This window comes from Nerophis ophidion, linkage group LG05, assembly GCF_033978795.1.
Source record: "Nerophis ophidion isolate RoL-2023_Sa linkage group LG05, RoL_Noph_v1.0, whole genome shotgun sequence".
In the NCBI taxonomy this organism is placed as follows: Eukaryota; Metazoa; Chordata; class Actinopteri; order Syngnathiformes; family Syngnathidae; genus Nerophis; species Nerophis ophidion.
The window spans coordinates 6,543,300-6,570,867 of NC_084615.1; the positions used below are offsets into that span (position 1 = coordinate 6,543,300).

General features: G+C 45.2%; 1 protein-coding gene across 2 annotated transcripts in view; it reads left to right on the forward strand.

Annotated features, from left to right (window-relative positions):
* The window catches only part of LOC133552553 (short transient receptor potential channel 7-like), a 177,622-nt gene that overhangs the window by 94,035 nt on the left and 56,019 nt on the right, over positions 1–27,568 (forward strand). For both annotated transcript variants that reach the window (XM_061899794.1, XM_061899795.1), the window contains exons 5-7: positions 5,320–5,536; positions 13,465–13,698; positions 24,372–24,636. In XM_061899794.1, the coding sequence (XP_061755778.1) occupies positions 5,320–5,536; positions 13,465–13,698; positions 24,372–24,636 (716 nt within the window). The remainder of the gene's footprint in view (positions 1–5,319; positions 5,537–13,464; positions 13,699–24,371; positions 24,637–27,568) is intronic.

The following is a 27,568-nucleotide window of genomic DNA, read 5'->3' on the forward strand; positions in this document are numbered from 1 at the left end:
CTGGGTTTGATGTGGTTTGCGGAGCTCCCCCTGGTGTTGTGGTTATGGGGTCATTTACATTAAGGAAGTAATTTGACATGTACTTCGGTATCAAGGAGGTGTAGCGGATTTTATAGACCAGGCTCAGTGCAAGTTGTTTGACTCTGTCCTCCACCCTGAGCCAGCCCACTTTGGAGAAGTGGGTTGGAGTGAGGTGTGATCTGGGGTGGAGGTCTAAAAGTAACCGGATTATCTTATTCTGGGATGTTTGGAGTCTAGATTTGAGGGTTTTGCAGGTGCTGGGGTACCAGGAGGTGCAAGCGTAATCGAAGAAGGGTTGAATGAGAGTTCCCGCTAGAATCCTCAAGGTGCTTTTGTTGACCAGAGAGGAGATTCTGCAGAGGAATCTCGTTCTTTGGTTGACCTTTTTGATCACCTTGGTTGCCATTTTATCACAGGAAAGATTAGCCTCTAGAATGTTATTTCATCAAAAAGAGAGAAACTATTTTGGAGGGCAGTATCCGCCGTATAAACATTTGCATCTGTGTTAATGGATCCCAGTTGTAAGTAGTCTTTTATCTCGTTTCTAATGAGTAAAATGTTCTAATTAAAGAAATTCACAGAGTCATCTGTCGAGTAGGTGGAGCTACTGGGAGAATGTTGGGTTAGCGATGCTACCGTACTTAACAAATATTTAGGATCATTTTTATTGAGGTGAATGAGATTTGAGTAATAATTAGCTTTAACGTGGACCCCGACTTAAACAAGTTGAAAAAATAATTGGGGTGTTACCATTTAGTGGTCAATTGTACGGAATATGTACTGTACTGTGCAATCTACTAATAAAAGTATCAATAAATCAATCAATCAGCTCAGGTAAGCATGCGGTCAGGTTCAAGCACCGAACTATTTGTTAAACTGGACAAGAAGCAAGGAATTAAGCAGGGACAGGATTTAATTAAGCTCATGAGGAAAGTGCGTGGAACTGCACCTTCGTACAGTGTCACCACACGCTCTGAGGAAGAAGTTCCCCGTTCCTCCCCATTTATTTGGGCATTCCCCTGATTACATAGCTGAAGCTGCTTCTTAGGGGGAGGGGTCACATTAAGCAGCCCAGCCCACACGATACATAAAGTTAACACAAAATGTGCTTGGAGCGGTGTCAGGTTAGCCCCCTCTCTGCTTGTCCGTCTTATCTTCTTGGAGACTTTGGGTCCTGATTTGGCCCCTCCCATGGATGTCCAAAACTGAAAAACAGAGACTTCTACGGGGGAGGCGAATTCCATGACACACAGCACACACACATGACGAGCTTCGAGAGCACAAGTGGAGAGTAACCAGGGCAACCTGAACTGCAAGCAAAAGAGTTGTGTGATTACTTATATACAATTATTCTGACACGTTATCAAGTTATATACAGTATAAGTTATTAAACTATCACTCCATGCTTGATGGACAACCTCAAGTTTAGTCGCACGCCATTTTCCTTCCAATCAATCAATCAATCAATCAATCAATCAATCAATCAATCAATCAATCAATCAATCAATGTTTATTGATACAGACCTAAATCACAAGTGTCTCAAAGGGCTGCACAAGCCACAACGACATCCTCAGCTCAGAGCCCACAAAAGGGCAAGGAAAAACTCACAAACCAGTGGGATATCAATGTGAATGACTATGAGAAACCTTGGAGAGGACCGCAGATGTGGTAGGACACCCCCCCCCCCCCCCCCCCTCCCCCCCGGCCTCTTAGGGGAGACCGGACGCAATGGACGTTGAGTGGATCTAATATGATGTTGTGAGAGTCCAGTCCGTAGTAGATCTAACATAATAGTGAGAGAGTCCAGTCCATAGTGGATCTAACATAATAGTGAGAGTCCGGTTCATAGTGGATCTAACATAATAGTGAGAGTCCAGTCCATAGTGGAGCTAACATAATAGTGTGAGGGTCCAGTCCATAGTGGATCTAACATAATAGTGTGAGAGTCCAGTCCATAGTGGATCTAACATAATAGTGAGAGTCCAGTCCATAGTGGATCTAACATAATAGTGAGAGAGTCCAGTCCATAGTGGATCTAACATAATAGTGTGAGAGTCCAGTCCATTTTGGATCCAACATAATAGTGTGAGAGTCCAGTCCATAGTGGATCTAACATAATAAAGTGAAAGTCCAGTCTACAGTGGATCTAACATAATAGTGTGAGTCCAGTCCATAGTGGATCCAACATATTAGTGAGAGTCCAGTCCATAGTGGCTCTAACATATTAGTGAGAGTCCCGTCCATAGTGGATCTAACATAATAGTGTGACAATCCAGTCCATAGTGGATCCAACATAATAGTGAGAGTCCAGTCCATAGTGGATCCAACATAATGGTGAAAGTGTCCAGTCCATTTTGGATCCAACATAATAGTGTGAGAGTCCAGTCCATAGTGGATCCAACACAATAGTGAAAGTCCAGTCCATAGTGGATCTAACATAATAAAGTGAGAGTCCAGTCCATAGTGGATCTAACATAATGGTGAAAGTCCAGTCCATAGTGGATCTAACATAATAGTGTGAGAGTCCAGTCCAGAGTGGATCCAACATAATAGTGAGAGTGCAGTCCATAGTGGATCTAACATAATGGTGTGAGAGTCCAGTCCATTTTGGATCCAACATGATAGTGTGAGAGTCCAGTCCATTTTGGATCCAACATAATAGTGTGAGAGTCCAGTCCATTGTGGATCTAACATAATAGTGAGAGTCCAGTCCATAGTGGATCTAACATAATAGTAAGCGAGTCCAGTCCATAGTGGAGCCAGCAAGAGACCATCCCGAGCGGAGACGGGTCAGCAGCGCATAGATGTCCCCAACTGATGCACAGGCGAGCGGTCCACCCTGGGACCTCACTCTGGACAGCCAGCGCCTCATCCATGGCCACCTGACTTGTGCCCCCCGTCCCCCCACCTACCTCCACAAGGGAGAAGAGGGCAGAGGAGAAAAGAAAAGAAACGGCAGATCAACTGGTCTAAAAAGGAGGTCTATTTAAAGGCTAGAGTATACAGATGAGTTTTAAGGTGAGACTTAAATGCTTCTAATGAGGTAGCATCTCGAACTGTTACCGGGAGGGCATTCCAGAGTACTGGAGCCCCAATAGAAAACGCTCTATAGCCCGCAGACTTTTTTTGGGCTTTGGGAATCACTAATAAGCCGGAGTCTTTTGAAGGCAGATTTCTTGCCGGGACATATGGTACAATACAATCAGCGAGATACGATGGAGCTAGACCGTGTAGTATTTTAGTAAATAGTAAAACCTTAAAGTCACATCTTAAATGCACAGGAAACTAGCGCAAACTTCCTTCTGTAAACCAGAGGGTACACCTTTTGGGGACTGTTTTTAGCTTTAGCGATGCTATGCTATCAATGGTGTCAAGCAGGGTGTCACTAAGTGAAGTTGTCGACAGAGCCTACGTCATTTGGGAAGTATAAAGTCTGGGTTCAGATTCCATTGCATAGTTCAACTTTTTTTTTGCCGGTATCTGCTTTGAATAGAAAGATCTAGGCCACATAGTTCACACTCTTATCTTACTGATAGGATGCAGTGCGTCTCCCATAACAATGTGACCTCGGACTATGTTAAGGTAACGTGTGGAGTTCCCCAGGGTTCGGTCCTTGGCCCTGCACTCTTCAGCATCTACACGCTGCCGCTAGGTGACATCATACCCAAATACGGTGTTAGCTTTCACTGTTATGCTGATGACACCCAACTCTACATGCCCCTAAAGCTGACCAACACGCCGGACTGTAGTCAGCTGGAGGCGTGTCTTAATGAAATTAAACAATGGACGTCCGCTAACTTTTTGCAACTTAACGCCCAAAAAACGGAAATGCTGATTATCGGTCCTGCTAGACACCGACCTCTATTTAATAATACAACTTTAACATTTGACAACCAAATAATAAAACAAGGTGACTCTGTAAAAAATCTGGGTATTATCTTCGACCCAACTCTCTCCTTTGAGTCACACATTAAAAGCGTTACTAAAACGGCCTTCTTTCATCTCCGTAATATCGCTAAAATTCGCTCCATTTTGTCCACTAAAGACGCCGAGATCATTATCCATGCGTTTGTTACGTCTCGTCTCGATTACTGTAACGTATTATTTTCGGGTCTCCCCATGTCTAGCATTAAAAGATTACAGTTGGTACAAAATGCGGCTGCTAGACTTTTGACAAGAACAAGAAAGTTTGATCACATTACGCCTGTACTGTATATACCTTTATATACATATATACATACATATATACCTGTACTGGCTCACCTGCACTGGCTTCCTGTGCACTTAAGATGTGACTTTAAGGTTTTACTAATTACGTATGAAATACTACACGGTCTAGTTCCAGCCTATCTTGCCGATTGTATTGTACCATATGTCCCGGCAAGAAATCTGCGTTCAAAAGACTCCGGCTTATTAGTGATTCCTAGAGCCCAAAAAAAGTCTGCGGGCTATAGAGCGTTTTCCGTTCGGGCTCCAGTACTCTGGAATGCCCTCCCGGTAACAGTTCGAGATGCTACCTCAGTAGAAGCATTTAAGTCTCACCTTAAAACTCATCTGTATACTCTAGCCTTTAGATAGACCTCCTTTTTACACCAGTTGATCTGCCGCTTCTTTTCTTTCTCCTATGTCCCCCCCTCCCTTGTGGAGGGGGTCCGGTCCGATGACCATGGATGAAGTACTGGCTGTCCAGAGTCGAGACCCAGGATGGACCGCTCGGTTGGGGACATCTCTACGCTGCTGATCCACCTCCGCTTGAGATGGTTTCCTGTGGACGGGACTCTCGCTGCTGTCTTGGATCCGCTTTGAACTGAACTCTCGCGGCTGTGTTGGAGCCACTATGGATTGAACTTTCACAGTATCATGTTAGACCCGCTCGACATCCATTGCTTTCGGTCCCCTAGAGGGGGGGGGGGGGGGGGGGGGGTTGCCCACATCTGAGGTCCTCTCCAAGGTTTCTCATAGTCAGCATTGTCACTGGCGTCCCACTGGATGTGAATTCTCCCTGCCCACTGGGTGTGAGTTTTCCTTGCCCTTTTGTGGGTTCTTCCGAGGATGTTGTAGTCGTAATGATTTGTGCAGTCCTTTGAGACATTTGTGATTTGGGGCTATATAAATAAACATTGATTGATTGATTGACTCTGTTTGCTGCACCATAGCCATGTTGGTCAGGTGGCCCAGCACTTGGTTTACGTCCGTTCCAAAGTCACATGACAGAATATGACCCATAGACCAAGGACACAATGACCTTGTCTCGTCCCCAAAGACCTACTTTATGTTGTCATTTTTTTTTTTTATAGCTCGGTCAAATCCTGAGAAGCCCCTTCATGAAGTTCGTGGCCCACGCCGTCTCCTTCACCATCTTCCTGGGCCTTCTGGTCGTCAACGCCTCAGATCGCTTCGAGGGGGTCAAGAACCTGCCCAACGAGACCATCACGGACCACCCGCGGCAGGTGTTCCGGGTCAAGACCACCCAGTTTTCCTGGACAGAGATGCTGATCATGAAGTGGGTGTTAGGTGAGTTGTGAGAATGGAAGCTGAAAACTGGCAGTTCAGCGTATTGTTTCATGACACAGGTGGTCCTCGGTTTAGGACGCTCCATGTTTTGTGTTTTTAGGGCTATAAACACTGGACTCATTAAAAAACAACTGTAAATTCCGGACTATAAGCCACTATTTATTTTCCTGCATTTTGACAGGACTTGTAAGACGGTGCAACTATTTTATGGGTTTTTCTTCGCCGGCGGCCCAAATAAAACATAGTTAAAAAAATCTCTGCTTTTCTGCCGATATCCGGTATTCCGATATTGTCCAACTCTTAATTACCAATTCCGATATCAACTGATACTGATATATATAGTCGTGGCATTAACACATTTTTATGCCTAATTTTGTTGTGATGCCCTGCTGGATGCATTAAACAATGTAACAAGCATACTTGCCAACCTTGAGACTTCCGATTTCGGGAGGTGGGGGGCGTGGTCGGGGGTGGGGAGGGGCGGGGTCATGATTAAGAGTCAAGTATTTCATATATATATACTGTATATATATATATATATATATATATATATATATATATATATATATATATATATACTTGACTTTCTGTGAATTCTAGCTATATATTTTTTATTATACACACATATATATATATATATATATAAATAAAATAAATACTTGAATTTCAGTGTTAATTTATTTACACATATACACACAGATAACACTTGTTTACTCATTGTTGAGTTAAGGGTTGAATAGTCCATCCTTTTTCTATTCTCTGTCACTATTTTTGGGGCGGGGTCATGATTAAGAGTCAAGTATTTCATATATACATATATATATATATATATATATATATATATACTGTATATATATATATATATATATATATATATATATACTTGACTTTCTATGAATTCTAGCTATATATATATATTTATTTTATTATACACACACACATATATATATATATATATATATATATATATATATATATATATATATATATATATATATATATATATATATATATAAATAAAATAAATACTTGAATTTCAGTGTTAATTTATTTACACATATACACACAGATAACACTCGTTTACTCATTGTTGAGTTAAGGGTTGAATTGTCCATCCTTTTTCTATTCTCTGTCACTATTCTTCTAACCATACACATGTACAGTAGATGGCGGTAATGTCCTGTTTAAGAGTGTCACAACATTGCTGTTTACGGCAGACAAACTGCTTTACGGTAGACGAAAACGTGACCGCTGTTGTTGTGTGTTGTTTTACCGCGCTGGGAGGATGTTAATGAAACTGCCTAACAATAAACCCACATAAGAAACCAAGAACTCGTCCTTGATCATTCTGCAGTTATAATGTCATTGGGCAGACATGCTGTTTATATTGTGGGAAAGCAGACGTGAAAACAGGCTTTCCTCACTCAGGTCCACATGGAGCTGGAGGGAGCGTGGCCTCCAGCTCCGCCTGAATTTCGGGAGATTTTTGGGAAAAAATTGGTCCCGGGATGTTTTTGGGAGAGGCTGGTAAGGGAGGGTTGGCAAGTATGGTTACAAGGTTTTCCAAAATAAATGTAAATTTAAATAAATTCAAATTCTAGGTCTAAGTCTAAGAAAGTGCATTTTTCTTTATTTTTTTTAAAAACATGCCTCAAAACAACAGCTACAAAAACAATGAGGGCACACAGCTTCAGTCCAGAGTATACTAGAGTAATAAAGTAAACAATAACATAGTCCTCCTTTATTGCAAGACTGCCTGGTATACTGTATAACAAGAAATTACAAACTGGGCTATGTCTGACCTTCTCTAATGTATTTGCATGAGTAACACAAATGTGCTGCAAGCTGGTGGTGAGTGCTTGAAGTGGCCTACTAGTCAGTCAGAGCTTCTGAAATGCTGCTTCGAGACGGGGCCTCTCCGTTCACTGCAAGCTGCAAAGTGTGCGCCATGCAGGGCAGACTAGCCACACCAAACTCCACCGTTGTGTGTTGTCCCTGACCACAACGTGGTTTTTGTTGTACTTTTGTTTTTTCCGTGGAGTTTACTGTTACGGTAGCACAATTAGCCCCGAACGGGCTAACATCACGACTTAACGTGTCACACGTCAGATTCGCCCAGCGACTCTCTGTCGGAGTATCAGCGCCAGGGTGCAGTGGACCACAGTTTTGTATTGTCGCTCGGTCCTTCGGCGGAGTGCTTCGGAAGCTGCCGGGCCCCTCGTGTAACCCGGCCCGGACTGTTACAGCGGCGCCGGAGGAGGGAGCGCGATAGAGACACACACAGCATCCCCGTGGGACTCGGCTGGGTGCGTTTTGGACATTTCAGGCATCCCAGGACATGCGTGGCCGGCGGCGGGACTTTTGGGACTCAAACCCGGATAGGTGTTTTGAACATTTTTGGGGACTTTTGCCAACTTTTCCAACTTTTATCCCCCTCTCGCCGTGGGACTCGGCCGGGTGGACATTTTCAGTAACAGAGAAAGCGAGCAGGCGGGTGAGGGAGGGAGCAAGAGTGCGTACGGGTCTAGTGGAAAAGCAGCAAAAACGTTTCTCTGCTCGCATCACGCAAGTGACGTCAATGTTCGAGCCATATACCACACCGTGATTGGTAGATTCCTTTAGCGCCGCACAACGCCGTCAAGCGGCATTCATATAAAACTTGCGGGCCGCACCAACATTAAAGTTTCATATTAAATTAGGGGCTGCAAAATAACGTCTTGCGGGCAGCAATTGGCCTGTGGGCCGCTTGTCTGAGACCCCTGCTTTAAAATAATCCCAAACCACAGACATGGTGTCGTTAGTCAGTCATCGAGCAAGCTTGCTTGTTACCCACGGCTACAGCACCGGCAACAACACACTCTTTTTTTAAAAAGTCATTAATTTTACTTTCTGAAACCGATAATGATAATTTCCGATATCACATTTTAAAGCATTTATCAGCATTTATGTTTAGACATCTCTAAAAAAAATCTACTTGAAAGTAATATTTGAAGTTGTGCAGAATGACGATAAGGCAGGGCAGCCCCCTCCCTACAGAGAATTACAAGACCAATAAACATTTCATTCCCCTTTATCTCCCAAATGAAAACCCCCACCTGAGTTCCACCTGTAGACACAATGACTTGGCAGGGCCCGGAACGTAAGGAGGAAAACAATAGGCGTAAGACAGTAAGCGTAATAAGAAGATAGATGCTAGTGATCTAAGAATAATATATTCAATTATGTGGATTGATAGATAAAACAATGCAATAGTCCGTCAGACCTCAGCTGCTCGTGTTTGTACACAAACACATGGCTGATTGATCTACAGCAAAGTGCTTCCACACGAAGATGCAGACTTTACATGAAAGTCTGTGTTGGGGCCAATTTCATACCTTTTGTACATGAAATATGCTGGAAACAATTGAATGCGCATTAATATGTTCTAAGCCAGGGCTGTCAAACCTACTCAGTGGTCTAGTGGTTAGAGCAGGGGTGCCCACACTTCTTCTGCAGGCGAGCTACTTTTCAATTGACCAACTCGAGGGGATCTACCTCATTTATATATATCATTTATATTTATTTATTTATGAAAAAGACATTTTTGTAAACAAGTTAAATGTGTTTAATGATAATACAAGCATGTGTAACACATATAGATGTCTTTCTTTCACAAAGACAAGAATATAAGTTGGTGTATTACCTGATTCTGATGACTCGCATTGATTGGAATCAGACAGTAATGATGATAACGCCCACATTTTCAAATGGAGGAGAAAAAAAGTTGTCCTTTCTGTACAATACCACATGAAAGTGGTTGGTTTTTGGCATCTAATTCATCCAGCTTCCATACAATTTACAAGAAAAACATTGGCGGCAAATTCCGTAGCTTGCTTGATTGACATTCACGGCACCCGAGGGTCTTGTGAGATGACGCTGGCTGCTGCCAGTTCATTATTATGAAAAAATGACAGAGAGGAAGGCCAGAAACACTTTTTATTTCAACAGACTTTCGCGCCGTCCCTTCCGTCAAAACTCTAGAGGCCGACTGCACATTTCCTATCTTCGCAATAAAAGCCCTGCTTCATGCTGCCTGCGCTAACAAAATAAGAGTCTCGGAAAGCTGGCGTGCACAAGTGATGTGCACGCCAGCTTTCTGAGGGATCGCTTGTGCACGCCAGTTTTCCGAGACTCTGTATTTAGTTAGCGCAGGCAGCATGAAGCAGGGCTTTTATTGTGAAGATAGGAAATGTGCAGTCGGCCTTTAGAGTTTTGACGGAAGGTACGGCGCGAGAGTCTGTTGAAATAAAAAGTGTTTCTCGCCTTCCTCTCGGTCATATTTTCATAATAATGATCTTGCAGCAGCCAGCGTCATCTCACAAGACCCTCCGGTACCGTGAATGTCATTTAAGTGACGTCTTGGTGAAGATTGATGATCACTAATTTTAAAGTCTATTTTTTTTAAAAGCCTGGCTGGAGATCGACTGACACACCCCCCGCGGTCGACTGGTAGCTCGCGATCGACGTAATGGGCACCCCTGGGTTAGAGTGGCACCCCTGAGATGGGTAGGTTGTGAGTTCAAACCCCGGCCGAGTCATACCAAAGACTATAAAAATGGGACCCATTACCTCCCTTCTTGGCACTCAGCATCAAAGGTTGGAATTGGGGGTTAAATCGCCAAAAATGATTCCCAGGCGCGGCATCGCTGCTGCTCACTGCTCCCCTCAACTCCCATAGGGTGAACAAGGGCGATGGGTCGAATGCAGAGAATAATTGTGTGTGTGTGTGTGTGTGTGTGTGTGTGACTTTCATTGGTACTTTACTTTAACTTTAAACTCATTTTAGCTCAGGGGCCACATGGAAGAAAATCTATTAGCAAGTGGGCAGTAATGGTAAAATCATGGCAGGATAACTTAAACATAAAACACAACTTCAGATGTGAAATAATTGAAAACATGTTTTATATTCTAGTTTCTTCAAAATAGCCTCCCTTTGCTCTGATTACTGATTCGCACACTCTTGGCATTCTCTCCATGAGCTTTAAGGGGTAGTCATGTATATGTGTATGTATATATATATATATATATATATATATATATATATATATATATATATATATCTTGATTGGATTATCCAGAGAATAGTGCTTGATACCGTGGTAGAGCGCAATATGTAGGTGTGGGAAAAATCACAAGACTACTTCATCTCTACAGAACTGTTTCATGAGGGGTTCCCTCAATCATCAGGAGATTTTAATGGAAGCATTCACATACAATGGTTTATATAGGGCACAGAGTACCCACCTATCCCCACCCACTCTGTGCCCTTGGTCCACTCCAAGCGAGGAATCTTGCAGAGACAGTTAAATTTGGTTCAATTGAGTAGACACATTTTTTGGGCTGTGCTCTAGTTACAGATCCAAACTACGTTCTAAAAGTCCAGCCCGTGTGCTTCCTCTATTTATTTGGGAGGTCCCTGGTTAAATCACTGAAGCTGTTGCTGAGGTAACGGGGTAATCTCGGCAGCTCTAGTTAGACACAATATATGATTATATAAAAATGCAAATGTTCTGACGGGTCGTGATATCGCCTTGTCTCTGCTCCGTCTGCGTCACGGCAGTTACCAGGCCCTTCCTGGATACAGGTACTGATACCAGACTGGCTTGCAGCCTTTTGGATTGCCAGCTTTGCACAGACAAAGAAAAATACAATTTCAGCACAATTGATAATAACTATAGCAACGGCCCTTAAGCATAAGAGTTTTGTGATAATATATACATAATTATTCTAACATCGTCATCCCATTGGGTTGAGTTTTTTCTCGCCCTGATGTGGGCTCTGAGCCGATGATGTCGCTGGAGCTTGTGCAGCCCTTTGAGACACTCGTGATTTAGGGCTACGTTGATTGTAAAGCGCTATACAAGGGTAACATGCGCATGACGTTAAAGTGGAGGCTCTTCCATGGGGTCTTGGGGCACCATGAAGTTAACCCCTTTACTACTGTTACCCCAGGTGGCCCCTTGGCAAAGACTTAGTACCTGACTGCCCCCTAGCCAGGGATACGGTGAAGACCTCAACGGCGGAGCAGGCGGAGGACGGTAGGTTTAAGAACTACAACAACGGCTGCGATGGCGGAAGAAGGCTGCAGCAGAAAAATGGTCCCCATTCGTCTTGGACTCAATGCCTCACCATGGATGGTGTGCTGCAGTCTCCCCACGTTAAACAAAGTCACGCACAGGCATCCTCCATAAAGTATACACCCCAACCAGGAGGATCATCATACTCAATCGAGTGACCGCCGATGATCCATCCATCCATCCATCCATCATCTTCCGCTTATCCGAGGTCGGGTCGCGGGGGCAACAGCCTAAGCAGGGAAACCCAGACTTCCCTCTCCCCAGCCACTTCGTCTAGCTCTTCCCGGGGGATCCCGAGGCGTTCCCAGGCCAGCCGGGAGACATAGTCTTCCCAACGTGTCCTGGGTCTTCCCCGTGGCCTCCTACCGGTTGGACGAGCCCTAAACACCTCCCTAGGGAGGCGTTCGGGTGGCATCCTGACCAGATGCCCGAACCACCTCATCTGGCTCCTCTCGATGTGGAGGAGCAGCGGCTTTACTTTGAGTTCCTCCCGGATGACAGAGCTTCTCACCCTATCTCTAAGGGAGAGACCCAAACTCATTTGGGCCGCTTGTACCCGTGATCTTATCCTTTCGGTCATGACCCAAAGCTCATGACCATAGGTGAGGATGGGAACGTAGATCGACCGGTAAATTGAGAGCTTTGCCTTCCGGCTCAGCTCCTTCTTCACCACAACAGATCGGTACAACGTCCGCATTACTGAAGACGCCGCACCGATCCGCCTGTCGATCTCACGATCCACTCTTCCCTCACTCGTGAACAAGACTCCTAGGTACTTGAACTCCTCCACTTGGGGCAGGGTCTCCTCCCCAACCCGGAGATGGCACTCCACCCTTTTCCGGGCGAGAACCATGGACTCGGACTTGGAGGTGCTGATTCTCATTCCGGTCGCTTCACACTCGGCTGCGAACCGATCCAGCGAGAGCTGAAGATCCCGGTCAGATGAAGCCATCAGGACCACATCATCTGCAAAAAGCAGAGACCTAATCCTGCGGCCACCAAACTCATAAACTTAATTTTTTTGGGAAATAATAATTAACTTCGAATTTCACGGCTGCGTCAGACCACATAACACTTTTCCACTTTGCATCAGTCCATCTTAGATGATCTCGGGCCCAGAGAAGCCGGCGGCGTTTCTGGATGTTGTTGATAAATGGGTTTGGCTTTGCATAGTAGAGCTTTAACTTGCACTTACAGATGTAGCGACCCTTTTCCGGGCGAGAACCATGGACTCGGACTTGGAGGTGCTGATTCTCATTCCGGTCGCTTCACACTCGGCTGCGAACCGATCCAGCGAGAGCTGAAGATCCCGGTCAGATGAAGCCATCAGGACCACATCATCTGCAAAAAGCCGAGACCTAATCCTGCGGTTACCAAACCGGAACCCCTCAACGCCTTGACTGCGCCTAGAAATTCTGTCCATATGATGACAAGGATAATCCGACACCCCTCATCTATCCACTTAAGGTCATACGGCTTGATTGGTTTCCTATTAGTTTTCTCGTAATGACATTACTCCGCTCCGTTCCAGTCCCTGGTCGCACACGAGTGCAATAAGCGGTCCGAGGTTTAGTTAGAACGAGGTCATTGTGATTCCAGCAGCTTGCTTACAAGACCACAGATTACACTGATGGCTGCACCGCTTCACTAAACAATCCCCTTCTTGTTTTGGCTCCGAAGAGACGACAAATGCGAGCCTGCGCTTCTTTTTCAAGTGGCCAATTCGGAGTGCTTCTTTTCTGAAAATGATTGGTTTTACGTCGCTGACAATCCGTTGTGTTCGCCTTCTCGTTCTTTGATGTGTGCACGCAGGCATGATCTGGTCGGAGTGTAAGGAGATCTGGAGCGACGGGCCCAGAGAGTACATCATGCACCTGTGGAACGTCCTGGACTTCGGCATGCTGTCCATCTTCGTGGCGTCCTTCACGGCGCGCTTCATGGCCTTCCTCAAGGCGTCCAAAGCCCAGCAGTACGTGGACATGCACGTGCCCGACGAAGACCTCAGCAACGCCTCGCTGCCGGACGAGGTGGCCTATTTTACTTTCGGTGAGCCGTGTGCTTTTATTGGAGCGTAGTGGAACATCACGTTCCGTGTTGGACAGACGGTCGAGAGGACTATTACGGCAGTTTGCTTGATTGGTCTTTCTAGTTTTTGCCACCATATTTCCAAAAGAGGGCTTCACGGTGGAAGAGGGGTTAGTGCGTCTACCTCATCAATACGAAGGTTCTGCGGTCCTGGGTTCAAATCCAGGCTCGGGATCTTTCTGTGTGGAGTTTGCATGTTCTCCCCGTGAATGCGTGGGTTCCCTCCGGGTACTCCGGCTTCCTCCCACCTCCAAAAAAATGCACCTGGGGATAGGTTGATTGGCAACACTAAAATGGTCCCTAGTGTGTGAATGTGAGTGTGAATGTTGTCTGTCTATCTGTGTTGGCCCTGCGATGAGGTGGCGACTTGTCCAGGGTGTACCCCGCCTTCCGCCCGATTGTAGCTGAGATAGGCCCCAGCGCCCCCCGCGACCCCAAAAGGGAATAAGCGGTAGAAAAAGGAAGGATTTCCAAAAGATTGGAGGATGAGAGGAACTTCAGTTACACACTTCCATTTAGACGTCAATTTTGTGTACTGTTTGTTCTTCCATTTAGACGTCAATTTTGTGTACTGTTTGTTCTTAATGGGGTCACAGCTGGGGCCTATGTGCCAGCTGGAGACTAGTTGCTGGTCCATCACAGGAAACACATAAACCAGACCTGGGCACAGTAAGGCTTTTGCATGATACACTAGTTTCTGGTGTTATCCCGATACCAATATTTTGGTACCAGTACCAATCCCCTAATTTTGGTACCAGTACCAAAATGTATAAAGGGGACCACAAAAAATGTGATTATAGGCTTTATTTTAACAATAATTCTTAGGGTACTGTCAGGTTCAAACACTGATGACATCAATTAATCAGAAAAGAAGCAAAGAACCAAGCAGAGATAAGAGTTCAATTTAGCCCATGAGGAGAACGCACGGCGCTGAACACTTAGTCACAGTCTCGCCCTATGCTCTAAGGTTCAGCTCCCGCGTCCCTCTTTTTATTCAGAGTTCCACGGTCAAAATCACTGAGGCACCTCTAAAAGGAGTGGTCATATATATTATGCAACACAGGTCCAGGACGCACAGTATGTGACAGAATGGGCTGTCACATACTGTCACCTCATATGTCACATACTGTCACCTCACACGTCACATACTGTCACCTCATACGTCACATACTGTCACCTCACACGTCACATACTGTCACCTCATACGTCACATACTGTCACCTCAAACGTCACATACTGTCACCTCAAACGTCACATACTGTCTCCTCACACGTCACATACTGTCTCCTCACACGTCACATACTGTCACCTCACACGTCACATACTCTCACCTCACACATCACATACTGTCACCTCACACGTCACATACTGTCACCTCATACCTCACATACTGTCACCTCATACCTCACATACTGTCACCTCACATACTGTCACCTCACACGTCACATACTGTCACCTCATACCTCACATACTGTCACCTCATACGTCACATACTGTCACCTCATACGTCACATACTGTCACCTCACACGTCACATACTGTGACCTCACACGTCACATACTGTCACCTCACACATCACATACTGTCGCCTCATACGTCACATACTGTCACCTCATACCTCACATACTGTCACCTCATACGTCACATACTCTCACCTCATACGTCACATACTGTCACCTCACACGTCACATACTGTCACCTCACACGTCACATACTGTCACCTCATACCTCACATACTGTCACCTCATACGTCACATACTGTCACCTCACACGTCACATACTGTCACCTCATACGTCACATACTGTCACCTCATACGTTACATACTGTCACCTCATACCTCACATACTGTCACCTCATACCTCACATACTGTCACCTCACATACTGTCACCTCACACGTCACATACTGTCACCTCATACCTCACATACTGTCACCTCATACGTCACATACTGTCACCTCATACGTCACATACTGTCACCTCACACGTCACATACTGTCACCTCACACGTCACATACTGTCACCTCATACCTCACATACTGTCACCTCATACGTCACATACTGTCACCTCACACGTCACATACTGTCACCTCATACGTCACATACTGTCACCTCACACGTCACATACTGTCACCTCACACGTCACATACTGTCACCTCATACGTCACATACTGTCACCTCACACGTCACATACTGTCACCTCATACATCACATACTGTCACCTCATACCTCACATACTGTCACCTCATACGTCACATACTGTCACCTCACACGTCACATACTGTCACCTCACACGTCACATACAGTCACCTCATACGTCACATACTGTCACCTCATACCTCACATACCGTCACCTCATACCTCACATACTGTCACCTCACATGTCACATACTGTCACCTCACACGTCACATACTGTCTCCTCACACGTCACATACTGTCACCTCACACGTCACATACTGTCACCTCATACCTCACATACTGTCACCTCATACCTCACATACTGTCACCTCACATACTGTCACCTCACACGTCACATACTGTCACCTCATACCTCACATACTGTCACCTCATACGTCACATACTGTCACCTCATACGTCACATACTGTCACCTCACACGTCACATACTGTGACCTCACACGTCACATACTGTCACCTCACACGTCACATACTGTCGCCTCATACGTCACATACTGTCACCTCATACCTCACATACTGTCACCTCATACGTCACATACTCTCACCTCATACGTCACATACTGTCACCTCACACGTCACATCCTGTCACCTCATACCTCACATACTGTCACCTCATACGTCACATACTGTCACCTCACACGTCACATACTGTCACCTCATGCGTCACATACTGTCACCTCATACGTCACATACTGTCACCTCATACCTCACATACTGTCACCTCATACCTCACATACTGTCACCTCACATACTGTCACCTCACACGTCACATACTGTCACCTCATACCTCACATACTGTCACCTCATACGTCACATACTGTCACCTCATACGTCACATACTGTCACCTCACACGTCACATACTGTCACCTCACACGTCACATACTGTCACCTCATACCTCACATACTGTCACCTCATACGTCACATACTGTCACCTCACACGTCACATACTGTCACCTCATACGTCACATACTGTCACCTCACACGTCACATACTGTCACCTCACACGTCACATACTGTCACCTCATACGTCACATACTGTCACCTCACACGTCACATACTGTCACCTCATACATCACATACTGTCACCTCATACCTCACATACTGTCACCTCATACGTCACATACTGTCACCTCACACGTCACATACTGTCACCTCACACGTCACATACAGTCACCTCATACGTCACATACTGTCACCTCATACCTCACATACCGTCACCTCATACCTCACATACTGTCACCTCACATGTCACATACTGTCACCTCACACGTCACATACTGTCACCTCACACGTCACATACTGTCACCTCATACGTCACATACTGTCACCTCATACGTCACATACTGTCACCTCACACCTCACATACTGTCACCTCACACGTCACATACTGTCACCACATACTGTCACCTCACACGTCACATACTCTCACCTCACACGTCACATACTGTCACCTCATACCTCACATACTGTCACATCACACGTCACATACTGTCACCTCATACCTCACATACTGTCACCTCACACGTCACATACTGTCACCTCATACGTCACATACTGTCACCTCATACGTCACATACTGTCACCTCATACGTCACATACTGTCACCTCACACGTCACATACTGTCACCTCACACGTCACATACTGTCCCCTCATACCTCACATACTGTCACCTCATACCTCACATACTGTCACCTCACATACTGTCACCTCACACGTCACATACTGTCACCTCATACCTCACATACTGTCACCTCATACGTCACATACTGTCACCTCATACGTCACATACTGTCACCTCACACGTCACATACTGTCACCTCACACGTCACATACTGTCACCTCATACCTCACATACTGTCACCTCATACGTCACATACTGTCACCTCACACGTCACATACTGTCACCTCATACGTCACATACTGTCACCTCACACGTCACATACTGTCACCTCACACGTCACATACTGTCACCTCATACGTCACATACTGTCACCTCACACGTCACATACTGTCACCTCATACATCACATACTGTCACCTCATACCTCACATACTGTCACCTCATACGTCACATACTGTCACCTCACACGTCACATACTGTCACCTCACACGTCACATACAGTCACCTCATACGTCACATACTGTCACCTCATACCTCACATACCGTCACCTCATACCTCACATACTGTCACCTCACATGTCACATACTGTCACCTCACACGTCACATACTGTCTCCTCACACGTCACATACTGTCACCTCACACGTCACATACTGTCACCTCATACCTCACATACTGTCACCTCATACCTCACATACTGTCACCTCACATACTGTCACCTCACACGTCACATACTGTCACCTCATACCTCACATACTGTCACCTCATACGTCACATACTGTCACCTCATACGTCACATACTGTCACCTCACACGTCACATACTGTGACCTCACACGTCACATACTGTCACCTCACACGTCACATACTGTCGCCTCATACGTCACATACTGTCACCTCATACCTCACATACTGTCACCTCATACGTCACATACTCTCACCTCATACGTCACATACTGTCACCTCATACGTCACATACTCTCACCTCATACCTCACATACTGTCACCTCATACGTCACATACTGTCACCTCACACGTCACATACTGTCACCTCATGCGTCACATACTGTCACCTCATACGTCACATACTGTCACCTCATACCTCACATACTGTCACCTCATACCTCACATACTGTCACCTCACATACTGTCACCTCACACGTCACATACTGTCACCTCATACCTCACATACTGTCACCTCATACGTCACATACTGTCACCTCACACGTCACATACTGTCACCTCACACGTCACATACTGTCACCTCATACCTCACATACTGTCACCTCATACGTCACATACTGTCACCTCACACGTCACATACTGTCACCTCATACGTCACATACTGTCACCTCACACGTCACATACTGTCACCTCACACGTCACATACTGTCACCTCACACGTCACATACTGTCACCTCATACATCACATACTGTCACCTCATACCTCACATACTGTCACCTCATACGTCACATACTGTCACCTCACACGTCACATACTGTCACCTCACACGTCACATACAGTCACCTCATACGTCACATACTGTCACCTCATACCTCACATACCGTCACCTCATACCTCACATACTGTCACCTCACATGTCACATACTGTCACCTCACACGTCACATACTGTCACCTCACACGTCACATACTGTCACCTCATACGTCACATACTGTCACCTCATACGTCACATACTGTCACCTCACACCTCACATACTGTCACCTCACACGTCACATACTGTCACCACATACTGTCACCTCACACGTCACATACTCTCACCTCACACGTCACATACTGTCACCTCATACCTCACATACTGTCACCTCACACGTCACATACTGTCACCTCATACCTCACATACTGTCACCTCACACGTCACATACTGTCACCTCATACGTCACATACTGTCACCTCATACGTCACATACTGTCACCTCATACGTCACATACTGTCACCTCACACGTCACATACTGTCACCTCACACGTCACATACTGTCACCTCATACGTCACATACTGTCACCTCACACGTCTCATACTGTCACCTCATACGTCACATACTGTCACCTCACACGTCACATACTGTCACCTCACACGTCACATACTGTCACCTCACACGTCACATACTGTCACCTCATACGTCACATACTGTCACCTCATACGTCACATACTGTCACCTCATACGTCACATACTGTCACCTCATACCTCACATACTGTCACCTCACACGTCACATACGGTCACCTCACACGTCACATACTGTCACCTCATACGTCACATACTGTCACCTCACACGTCACATACTGTCACCTCATACATCACATACTGTTACCTCATACCTCACATACTGTCACCTCACACGTCACATACTGTCACCTCACACGTCACATACTGTCACCTCACACGTCACATACAGTCACCTCATACGTCACATACTGTCACCTCACACGTCACATACTGTCACCTCACACGTCACATACTGTCACCTCATACCTCACATACTGTCACCTCATACCTCACATACTGTCACCTCACACGTCACATACTGTCACCTCACACGTCACATACTGTCACCTCATACGTCACATACTGTCACCTCATACGTCACATACTGTCACCTCACACCTCACATACTGTCACCTCACACGTCACATACTCTCACCTCACACGTCACATACTGTCACCTCATACCTCACATACTGTCACCTCACACGTCACATACTGTCACCTCATACGTCACATACTGTCACCTCATACGTCACATACTGTCACCTCACACGTCACATACTGTCACCTCATACGTCACATACTGTCACCTCATACGTCACATACTGTCACCTCACACGTCACATACTGTCACCTCATACGTCACATACTGTCACCTTATACGTCAAATACTGTCACCTCACACGTCTCATACTGTCACCTCATACGTCACATACTGTCACCTCACACGTCACATACTGTCACCTCACACGTCACATACTGTCACCTCACACGTCACATACTGTCACCTCATACGTCACATACTGTCACCTCATACGTCACATACTGTCACCTCATACGTCACATACTGTCACCTCATACCTCACATACTGTCACCTCACACGTCACATACGGTCACCTCACACGTCACATACTGTCACCTCATACGTCACATACTGTCACCTCACACGTCACATACTGTCACCTCATACGTCACATACTGTCACCTCACACATCACATACTGTCACCTCATACGTCACATACTGTCACCTCATACGTTCAATACTTTCACCTCATACCTCACATACTGTCACCTCACACGTCACATACGGTCACCTCACACGTCACATACTGTCACCTCATATGTCACATACTGTCACCTCATACGTCACATACTCTCACCTCACACGTCACATACTGTCACCTCACACGTCACATACTGTCACCTCACACGTCACATACTGTCACCTCATACCTCACATACTGTCACCTCACACGTCACATACTGTCACCTCGTACGTCACATACTGTCACCTCATACGTCACATACTGTCACCTAACACGTCACATACTGTCACCTCACACGTCACATACTGTCACCTCACACGTCACATACTGTCACCTCACACGTCACATACTGTCACCTCATACGTCACATACTGTCACCTCACACGTCACATACTGTCACCTCAAACGTCACATACTGTCACCTCAAACGTCACATACTGTCTCCTCACACGTCACATACTGTCACCTCACACGTCACATACTGTCACCTCACACGTCACATACTGTCACCTCACACGTCACATACTCTCACCTCACACATCACATACTGTCACCTCACACGTCACATACTGTCACCTCACACGTCACATACTGTCACCTCATACCTCACATACTGTCACCTCATACCTCACATACTGTCACCTCACACGTCACATACTGTCACCTCATACCTCACATACTGTCACCTCATACGTCACATACTGTCACCTCATACGTCACATACTGTCACCTCACACGTCACATACTGTCACCTCACACGTCACATACTGTCACCTCATACGTCACATACTGTCACCTCATACGTCACATACTGTCACCTCATACGTCACATACTGTCACCTCATACGTCACATACTGTCACCTCACACGTCACATACGGTCACCTCACACGTCACATACTGTCACCTCATACGTCACATACTGTCACCTCACACCTCACATACTGTCACCTCATATGTCACATACTGTCACCTCATACGTCACATACTGTCACTTCATACCTCACATACTGTCACCTCATACGTCACATATTGTCACCTCACATGTCACATACTGTCACCTTACACGTCACATACTGTCACCTCATACGTCACATACTGTCACCTCACACGTCACATACTGTCACCTCACACGTCACATACTGTCACCTCATACCTCACATACTGTCACCTCATACGTCACATACTGTCACCTTACACGTCACATACTGTCACCTCATACCTCACATACTGTCACCTCACACGTCACATACTGTCACCTCATACGTCACATACTGTCACCTCATACGTCACATACTGTCACCTCATACGTCACATACTGTCACCTCACACGTCACATACGGTCACCTCACACGTCACATACTGTCACCTCATACGTCACATACTGTCACCTCACACCTCACATACTGTCACCTCATATGTCACATACTGTCACCTCATACGTCACATACTGTCACTTCATACCTCACATACTGTCACCTCATACGTCACATATTGTCACCTCACATGTCACATACTGTCACCTTACACGTCACATACTGTCACCTCATACGTCACATACTGTCACCTCACACGTCACATACTGTCACCTCACACGTCACATACTGTCACCTCATACCTCACATACTGTCACCTCACACGTCACATACTGTCACCTCACACGTCACATACTGTCACCTCATACCTCACATACTGTCACCTCACACGTCACATACTGTCACCTCATACCTCACATACTGTCACCTCATACGTCACATACTGTCACCTCATACGTCACATACTGTCACCTCACACGTCACATACTGTCACCTCATACGTCACATACTGTCACCTCATACGTCACATACTGTCACCTCATACGTCACATACTGTCACCTCATACGTCACATACTGTCACCTCATACGTCACATACTGTCACCTCACACGTCACATACTGTCACCTCACACGTCACATACTGTCACCTCATACGTCACATACTGTCACCTCATACGTCACATACTGTCACCTCATACGTCACATACTGTCACCTCATACGTCACATACTGTCACCTCACACGTCACATACGGTCACCTCACACGTCACATACTGTCACCTCATACGTCACATACTGTCACCTCACACCTCACATACTGTCACCTCATATGTCACATACTGTCACCTCATACGTCACATACTGTCACTTCATACCTCACATACTGTCACCTCATACGTCACATATTGTCACCTCACATGTCACATACTGTCACCTTACACGTCACATACTGTCACCTCATACGTCACATACTGTCACCTCACACGTCACATACTGTCACCTCATATGTCACATACTGTCACCTCATACGTCACATACTGTCACTTCATACCTCACATACTGTCACCTCATACGTCACATATTGTCACCTCACATGTCACATACTGTCACCTTACACGTCACATACTGTCACCTCATACGTCACATACTGTCACCTCACACGTCACATACTGTCACCTCATACGTCACATACTGTCACCTCACACGTCACATACTGTCACCTCATACGTCACATACTGTCGCCTCATACGTCACATACTGTCACCTCATATGTCACATACTGTCACCTCACACGTCACATACTGTCACCTAACACATCACATACTGTCACCTAACACATCACATACTGTCACCTCATACGTCACATACTGTCACCTCACACGTCACATACTGTCACCTCACACGTCACATACTGTCACCTCACACGTCACATACTGTCACCTCATACGTCAGACGATGCAGTCAAAGTGGAGGCACGTGAATAAGAATGCCCACAAAAAAAGGCCCTTCTTTATTTGTCCGTAAATCAATCTGTGCTAAAGTTGGACCAAAGAATTACCATTACATGTTATGTAGACAACAAGGAAGAAGAAAAAAATGACACATGACAGCTTTAAAAGTAATTCTTGGAACATGAATTAGATTAAAATACTGTCAAACAGATTTCTGACCAATTCCAGGCCATTATAATTAATATCTAATATTTATGTCCAGAAAAATACTAATGTTTTCAGTCCAAAAAGGTCCAAAATGTGACAAGAATCGAGCATATTTACTTGAAGTGGAATCCGAGTCATCTGAGAGAACATCAGTGCTGCCATCTAGCGGCCAGACTGTGTGACAACAGCAAACAGATGAGGATTTATGAGTCATCCCAACGCCTTCCCTAAATAAACATTAACAGAAGTGGTCTTTCTTTCTTGTGTTTGTTTTTCTTTGCTTTTTATCTCCGGCCCATTACTCTTTCCTCCCTCATGTCTCAGCTCTTAATTCTCACCAGACTCTGAATCTTTTTTATCCGCCGTCCTCGCTTCCAACTGACCTCCCATCCATCGCCTGTCACTCGCTCGTCTAATTTTTCTTCCTTGCATCTTTATCCATCCTCCTGCATTAACATTCTTCACATTCAGTGTTTTGGACAAACAAACTTAACAATTGGACTATCGTTGAAAATACCTGTTGGCACAGAAGTTCCTTTATTCAAATAAAACCGTTTCCTTTGATCTACCAGCCAGGAACAAGTGGCGGCCGTCCGATCCCCAGATCATCTCCGAGGGTCTGTACGCCATCGCGGTGGTCCTGAGCTTCTCGCGCATCGCCTACATCCTCCCGGCCAATGAGAGCTTCGGTCCCCTGCAGATCTCGCTGGGACGCACGGTCAAAGACATCTTCAAGTTCATGGTGATCTTCATCATGGTGTTTGTGGCCTTCATGATCGGCATGTTCAACCTCTACTCCTACTACCTGGGAGCCAAGTACAATCCTGCCTTCACCACGTGAGTAACACCGTTCCACTGCATGTCTTTATGATCCTCCATTCATCCATTTTCTACCGCTTGTCCCTCTTAAGCGGATCATACATTTTTGCCAAGAGATGTCTCTTTAATAGCATTTTGTGTTAGATGTAAATATAAACAGAATACAATGATTTTCAGTTGAATATGCTACAAAGACAACATATTTGATGTTCAAATAATAATCAACTTAGAATTTCATGGCTGCGACACGTGCCAAAGTAGTTGGGAAAGGGCATGTTCACCACTGTGTTACATCACCTTTTCTTTTAACAACACTCAATAAACGTTTGGGAACTGAGGAAACTAATTGATGAAGCTTAGAAAGTGGAATTATTTCCCATTCTTGTTTTATGTAGAGCTTCAGTCGTTCAACAGTCGTATTTTACGCTTCATAATGCGCCACACATTTTCCATGGAAGACAGGTCTGGAAAGTACCCGCACTCTTTTACTACGAAACCACGCTGTTGTAACACGTGGCTTGGCATTGTCTTGCTGAAATAAGCAGGGGCGTCCATGATAACGTTGCTTGGATGACAACATATGTTGCTCCAAAACCTGTATGGACCATTCAGAATTAATGGTGCCTTCACAGATGTGTAAGTTACCCATGCCTTGGGGACTAATGCACCCCCATACCATCACGGATGCTGGCTTTTGAACTTTGCGCCTATAACAATCCGAATGGTTCTTTTCCTCGTTGTTCTGGAGGACACCACGTCCACAGTTTCGAAATATAATTTGAAATGTGGATTCGTCAGACCACGGAACACTTTTCCACTTTGCATCAGTCCATCTTAGATGAGCTCGGGCCCAGCAAAGCCGGCGGCGTCTCTGGGTGTTGTTGATAAATGGGTTTTGCTTTGCATGGCAGAGTTTTAACTTGCACTTACAGATGTAGCGACCAACTGTATATACTGACAGTGGTTTTTTGAAGTGTTCCTGAGCCCATGTGGTGATACCCTTTACACACTGATGTGGTTTTTGGATGCAGTACCGCCTGAGGGATCAAAGGTCCGTGATATCATCGCTTACGTGCAGTGATTTCTCCAGATTCTCTGAACCTTTTGATGATTTTTTTGGACCGTGGATGGTAAAATCCCTAAATTCCTTGCAATAGCTCGTTGAGAAATATTGTTCTAAAACTGTTTGACGATTTGCTTACAAAGTGGTGACCCTCACCCCATCCTTGTTTGTGAATGACTTAGCATTTCATGGAAGCTGCTTTTATACCCAATCATGGCACCCACCTGTTCCCAATTAGCCTGCACACCTGTGGGATGTTCCAAATAAGTGTTTGATGAGCATTCCTCAACTTTTATCAGTTGAGGAATGCAAATACACGTACCGTTACCCTCCTAATACATATATATGTATGTGTATTGTATACACACACATATATATATATATATATATATATATATATATATATATATATATATATATATATATATATATATATGTAGGTGTGGGAAAAATCACAAGACTACTTCATCTCTACAGAACTGTTTCATGAGGGGTTCCCTCAATCATCAGGAGATGATTGAGGGAACCCCTCATGAAACAGTTCTGTAGAGATGAAGTAGTCTTGTGATTTTTCCCACACCTACATATTGCGCTCTACCACGGTATCGAGCACTATTCTCTGGATAATCCAATCAAGATATATATATATATATATATATATATATATATATATATACATATATATATATCAATCAATCAATCAATGTTTACTTATATAGCCCTAAATCACTAGTGTCTCAAAGGGCTGCACAAACCACCACGACATCCTCGGTAGGCCCACATAAGGGCAAGGAAAACTCACACCCAGTGGGACGTCTGTGACAATAATGACTATGAGAACCTTAGAGAGGAGGAAAGCAATGGATGTTAAGCGGGTCTAACATGATACTGTGAAAGTTCAATCCACAATGGATCCAACACAGTCGCGAGAGTCCAGTCCAAAGCGGATCCAACACAGCAGTGAGAGTCCCGTTCACAGCGGAGCCAGCAGGAAACCATCCCAAGCGGAGGCGGATCAGCAGCGCAGAGATGTCCCCAGCCGATACACAGGCAAGCAGTACATGGCCACCGGATCGGACCGGACCCCTCCACAAGGGAGAGTGGGACAAAGAAAAGAAACGGCAGATCAACTGGTCTAAAAAGGGAGTCTATTTAAAGGCTAGAGTATACAAATGAGTTTTATATATATATATATATATATATATATATATATATATAATGTTTCTATGGACCCACACACAGCGTGAGGACTCTACTTTAGTGTGGCTGTGCTGTGCATATAGAACAAGTCCAAGTGCTGAGGTGCAGAACAGATATATCTCGGAGGCTGTTGTGGAGTTCTGCTTGGCTGCTCACACGAAGCCGAAGATCTAGACTGGGAGATGGACAGCCAGACAGCAGCTTTAATAGGGAGGAAGGTCGACAGATGGGGGGAAAATACTCCTGTGTTAAAAAATGATCATTTTCCTATGAGCGTGCTTATTAATCATATGCAATTTATCTCAGGCTGCCGGCAGAGGACAGTTACAGAGTCTACAGATGGGACTGTAAAATCATGATCAAACCCTCAGTCTGCTGCAATTTGCACAAAGACAGGAGGATCCCGCTTTCCTTATCACCGTGTTCTTCTTAGATCAGCTTCAAAATATCAGATAACCTTGGCACAACTCGGGAGAAATTCCTCAAATCACAAAAAAAAAGCACCCACAGAGTTTCTCCTTTTTTCGTAATCAGCTCCTCTCTGTTTATGAAGACTGTCATGAGTTGAATAGAAAACAGGTTGCTTTTAACACAACAGCCAGCAGGGGTCAGTGTGGCTTTGGACTCAGCCTGGAGGCTTTGTGTTTGACCTCCAGTATGTTGGAGTAAATAGAATAATGCTTGCTT